Source organism: Acomys russatus, chromosome 27 (genome assembly GCF_903995435.1).
Source record: "Acomys russatus chromosome 27, mAcoRus1.1, whole genome shotgun sequence".
Classification (NCBI taxonomy): Eukaryota; Metazoa; Chordata; class Mammalia; order Rodentia; family Muridae; genus Acomys; species Acomys russatus.
Window position 1 is genome coordinate 18,194,596 of NC_067163.1, and position 6,000 is coordinate 18,200,595.

Consider the following 6,000-nt stretch of genomic DNA (forward strand, 5'->3'; position numbering starts at 1 on the left):
TCTGTGTAGGCAACTGCAGCTACAATGAGTTTAGGAGTGCCTTGCACTGTCATGTCCAGAAGACACTGTTCCAACCCCGACCTCCGGCTCTTACACTTTTTCTGTTCCCTCTTCTGTGGTGTTCCCTGACCTGTGGGTGGGGTGGCAGATAACGATGTTTTATGTACCACCGAGCACTCATAGTCACTTTTTCTGAACACTTCGAATGGTCCTGGGTCCCTCTATTGACCACTTTTTACTGGAGACAACGCTTCTTTGACCAATGTTGAGAGCCTCACAAACATATGGCAATAAACATATTTAGAAAGTAATCTGCACCTTTTAAGGCATCATACATATTTTAATATTTTACTGTCTAATTAGGTCACCCATCTGCTGATTTCTGATTTTTTTTTTTAATGACATAGAAGGCTTCACTGAGCTCCAGGAAGCCTCACACTGAGTATACCCTTCTAATGCTTGAAGAAAAACATACGGAGGCCCAGAATATTAGGGACATAATTTAAAAATGTTAATTAGGAACTTTCAAAAATCAACTTAGATAAAGTAGAAAAGTGAAGTCTCTGCCCATTCCCACTGTTCTAAAGTGGCAGTGCAGTCAGGAATGGCCTGCAGGTGCTGAACACTTCCATGGTAACAGGCCACCCTGAATCCTAGATAGGATGCGAGGTCCTAGCAGGGGTGCAAATCTCTTTAGTCACAAAATGATGGGCTGATAAACTGAAGAAATTTGAGTGCTGGATTTTCAGAATGAAGTTGCTGCATACTCATTTCATGCAGGAATGGACAGATCAAAAGTTACGCTGGAATCCCGGAGAATATGGTGGCATTAACTCTATAAAGGTTCCGTCGGAATCGCTGTGGCTCCCTGACATAGTTCTCTTTGAAAAGTAAGTATCGTAGAAGACCACTGCATTGGTTACATTAACACAGAATACACAAAGTCCGATTTGCTCAGAATAATTAACTTTATGTATCAAAATGATTTTCTTTGTACTGTTCGCCGCTATGGCAGGAAAGGAAAGCAACGTAGATAGTAGACTTTCGAGGAAAAACCTCCAAACACTGAGGGCTCAGCCATCCACTAAAGGGTATTTACTTTCATGGCAGTGCTGATGGGCGTTTCGAAGGCTCCCTCATGACCAAGGCTGTTGTGAAATCCAGCGGAACCGTCAGCTGGACTCCTCCCGCCAGCTACAAAAGTTCCTGCACCATGGATGTCACATTTTTCCCGTTCGACAGGCAGAACTGCTCGATGAAGTTTGGATCCTGGACTTACGATGGTACCATGGTTGACCTCATCCTGATCAATGAAAACGTTGACCGGAAAGACTTTTTTGATAATGGAGAGTGGGAGATACTGAAAGCAAAGGGGATGAAGGGCAGCAGAAGGGAAGGGTCCTATTCCTATCCGTTCGTTACCTACTCCTTCGTTCTGAGACGCCTGCCATTATTTTACACCCTCTTTTTGATAATCCCCTGCCTGGGGCTGTCTTTCCTCACGGTCCTGGTGTTCTACTTACCTTCCGACGAAGGGGAAAAACTTTCATTATCGACCTCGGTTTTGGTCTCGTTGACAGTGTTTCTTTTAGTAATTGAAGAAATAATCCCGTCCTCTTCAAAAGTCATTCCTCTCATTGGCGAGTACCTCCTCTTCATTATGATTTTTGTTACCCTGTCAATTATCGTCACGGTTTTTGTAATTAATGTTCACCACAGATCTTCTTCAACGTACCATCCCATGGCCCCCTGGGTGAAGAGGCTGTTTCTGCAAACACTTCCCAGATGGCTTTGCATGAAGGACCCCACCGACCGCTTTCCTTTCCCTAATGGAAAGGAGAGTCAAGCCTCAGCGAGGGGGAAAGCCCCTGGGAAAAAGAAACACACTCCTACCAGTGATGGAGAAAAAGTTCTGGTCACTTTCCTGGAAAAGGCCGCCGAGTCCATCAGATACATCTCTGGGCACGTGAAGAAGGAGCACCTCATCAGCCAGGTGAGTGCGTTGTGACGCGATGCCGCTGTCACTGGGGTGAGCACAGGAAAGCCACAGTGGTGTCCTATACAACAGAACGTGGTCCTTGCTCACCTTGGCGTTATCAGCGACTCTCTGTAACGGAACACAAAGTCAGCAAACAAGAGGACTTTTAGCATTGATTTTTTTTTTCTTTTAAAGAATGAGTTCACAAAAGCACAATGACTAAAAACCGAGCAGGTGCTGATGGAGCACTGTTCCTCACAGCGCCTCGCTTGCACTGTGAAGAATTTGGTTACACCTTTAGATGGGTTACCCTGGTCTATGGTCATTTTCACCTTTCATGCTACGATGTTTTTAAACGCAGTGTTCAGAAATGTGTTCAGTGACTAGAGAGACTCAGAATTTGAAACGTAACATAAAATTTAGTTATAACAGGTGTTTCATTGAGGTAGAAGTATCTGGCTACTTAGTGTTATGTAGTTCAGAAAAACCAGAGTGAAGCTGCGGGATTCGATCCTGGAATCCCAGCTACCCAGGAAGCCAAGAAGGCCAGCAGGTTGAGAGCAAGAATTCACACAGTGAGAACCTGGCTCCAAACCAGAAATGCCCAAGTCTCAGGGGTGCCACCTTCCTGAGCACAGACCCAGCCCTATCCTGTATGACATGTTCTTTGCCAGACTTTTTTTTGGAACCTACTTGAAGAACAGGACAAGGAATAAACGACAGACTGTCAGTACACAGGCTGAGAACAGCCTTTGTCTTCATGCCAACTACAAGGAACACTCATTTGACTATAAAATTCTTGAAAATTAGATCGAGGCTTACCAACAGGCTTCTGATTAGTGTTTTTGAAATATGTTTTATGTTTTATCTCATCTTCATAGGCAAGCCTGACTTATCTTCTCATCTGTTTATCATATTTTTCACACAAATATTTTGTTAAAAAAAAAAAACCTAGAAAAATACCAGCTCTTATGGATGTACTTCTTCTATTAGGGAAGGAGTTTCTGTTTTATTTCTTTACATCTTTTGTAAATACTAATATCAACATTTAAGTGGTTTAAAAATATGAATGGCACAGATAATTTGGAAAATGCAACGACAAGAGAATCACAATCATTAATAATCCCACTACCGAGGGTTAACATTTTAACATTTCCCTGTGTCTTGCCTGTGTATTTTATGCCAGTTTTGCTTTTAAGCTTGGAAACCTCCTGTCCCTCCTGTCAGTGGGCCGGCCTTCTGCTCTGCTCCATCTTTACTAAATCCTTGTCTATAGTGCTACTGGTTAGCAAGTCCCTGTATAGTGTCCTGGTTTCCCCTGGCAATCTATGAGGCTCAGGGGGGACCTGCTGCTCAGTACTGCTGAAGATAGCTGGGAAGACGGTGCTGTGTATCCCTAGGATAAAGGAGATGCTCTCCGTCCTCCACCCATTTCCCTCTTCTCCCTCCTCTTGCAAGAGCTGAAATGGTTTCTATTGGGTACATTTTCTTTGCTTCTTTGTCTGCCCGCCCCCTTCTTTTTTCTTTCTTTCTTCCGACAAGATTTCTCTGTGTTGCCCTGTTTGTCTTGGAACTCTTTCTGTAGAGACCAGGCTGGCCTAGAACTCATAGAGATCTGCCTGCCTCTGCCTCCCAAGTGCCACCGCTGCCCAACTGTATTTTCTTTCTCATGTGCATACATTGGCGCTTCTGTGAAATTGCTGTAGGCTTGAGATCATGCGTAGAAACTGGACTGTGTGTCCCTTAGAAGGTGAGCTCCCATGCTTTCCTCACAGGGTTCCCTAGCCCATGGCTTGTTCCTCCCTGGTCCTGCTGCTGCAGGCCTGGTACCCGTTCTCTCAGAACACCCCTGCCTAACTTGGGGCTCCATAGAGCCCTTATTATAATGCCTGTCCCACCTGTCATTTCCTCTCTTCCTCAGTGCTGTCTTCCGGATCTAGAGGAGCCATGTCCACTTGTGGAGTAGGAGGAAAGCCCATGCCACGTAATTACAAATGCTCTAAAGATGTAAATTTGTGATTGGTTTCATAGGCATATCAGGAAGCATTGTATAAAAATCAGGGTTTTTGTTTTGGCATTTGATGAACAATATTTGAAGTACACAAATAATTCTGTAGCTTCTCTTTTATATCTTCACCATTATTAAATGTTTCTAAACGCTAACTTGCAATCTATTTTCTTGGGGTGCATAACTTCACTGGATAAAATCCAAGCCCATGCCATCAGTGATGTGTAGGTACATTTTTGAAAACTTAACAGTGTCCTAAATCTAATCCTGCTCTTTTTAGAACCCTCAATGATTTCAGAACAGCTGCTCAGCCTTTTCAATGAAAGATGCCTTTTTTTTTTTTTCTTTTGCAGGTAGTGCAAGACTGGAAATTTGTGGCTCAAGTTCTTGACCGCATCTTTCTGTGGCTCTTTCTGATAGCTTCAGTTTTGGGCTCCATTCTGATTTTTATTCCAGCCTTGAAGACGTGGCTACATCGTTTCCATTAGGAACTACTTGCTGGATCCACGTAGAAGACACACATAAAGACAAGTCTCATCTTAGGACTGACAGCTGCCAGCATGTTCACAGAATGCAGATGGCATACACTACTTGCAGCACCATGTCCCGTCATCTAAACCTTCCATGATTGGAAGACCCTGAGAAAATGTGGGTTTGATCTAGTATGCTGGATGGCTGCCATTAAGAGATTGATTTGGGCAACTCAAAGAAGCCTCCATGTTATGTTCTTGTGCAGGATGCTCTGAACTCCTCCATCTGTTCATCCCTGGACTCCTGCATCTGCATATCCCTCAGGCCTCCCCACCCCCACCCCATCTGCTTATCCCTAAACTCCTCCATCTGCTCCTCCACTTGGTGGATGGTCTGGTCTGCACGCTGGGGCCATGTGGTGCTTCTCTAGCAGTGTGGGTGAGCACATTTTTGACAGCAGTTTCAGGAATTATGCAGGTGCAACTCTTGGCCTAGCACACTATTAGTGCACAGGTCCAAGATGCTACTTGTCATTGAATGTCCCCCCCCCCCCCCCAGTAGGGTGTTCATTGAAGAGGCTTGAGTGGCTGTGGCAGTTCTCAAAGGCAGGTGTTACTGGAAGTTTGTTCGCTGCACTGCAAAAATCTTTCTAATGGAGCAAGTAGGAACTCTGGTGATTTGCAGCTTGCTGTAATATTGCACCAAAATAGCTTACAACAGAATAGCACCAATTAGTTACCAGAACTGTATCTGTTGTTTCTCTCTTCTTTCTTCTCTAAGGAAACTAAATGTTGAATATTCTTTGGTTGTGGCTTTGGATGGTGTCTTAGCCAGTGTTCTATTGCTTTGAAAAGACACCATGGTTGTGACAAGTCTTATTTAAAAAAAAAAAAAGCATTTAACTGGGTCTTGCTTACCGTTTCAGAGGCTTAGTCCATTATCATCGTAGTGGGAAGCATGGTGACACATTGGGAGACACGGTACTGGAGAGATAGCCTAGAGTTGCACACCTGGATCTATGGGCAACAGGAAGAAGAAGACACGGAGACTGGCTTGGACTGTAGGAACCCCAGAGGCCATCCCAGTGATGCTCTTCCTCCAACAAGGCAACATCTTTGGATCCTTCTCAAGTAATGCCACTCCCTGATGACTATTAAATTACAGGAGCCACTGTGAGCCATTCCTGTTCAAGCCACCACAGATAGAATTGGTTTTCACTGACTCTTCTGCCTTCGCTTTCCTTTCCCTTGTGGGTCTCTCGTTTCCTCACCCCGCCCCATGCTTCCTCTAGGATCTAGGCGGGAGTGTTTATCAGATTGACTTTGCTGCTGTTCCTACTGAGTCCTCCCTGGGTTTGTTAAAGGAGTTTGTTCATCCACAGTGACGAAGCCTTGCCTGTTCTGTCTTATTTTAGACATGGTTCTTCTAAGTAGTTTATCCCTGAGATTTTTAAAACCCCAACCTAAGGTTTTATTTTTAGATTATTGCCATTGCAAAATACACTAAGAGTTGAGCCCTCTATTTCCTGTTCGTTTGTGCTTTT

At 44.2% G+C, this 6,000-nt stretch overlaps 1 protein-coding gene across 1 annotated transcript in view; it reads left to right on the forward strand.

Moving 5' to 3' along the window:
* Positions 1-4,491, forward strand: part of Chrnb3 (cholinergic receptor nicotinic beta 3 subunit) — a 28,755-nt gene extending 24,264 nt beyond the window's left edge. Inside the window, exons 4-6 of the mRNA XM_051169604.1 lie at positions 781-890; positions 1,111-1,993; positions 4,340-4,491. Of these exons, the coding sequence (XP_051025561.1) occupies positions 781-890; positions 1,111-1,993; positions 4,340-4,474 (1,128 nt within the window). The 3' untranslated portion in view covers positions 4,475-4,491. The remainder of the gene's footprint in view (positions 1-780; positions 891-1,110; positions 1,994-4,339) is intronic.
* Positions 4,492-6,000: the final 1,509 nt, after the last annotated feature.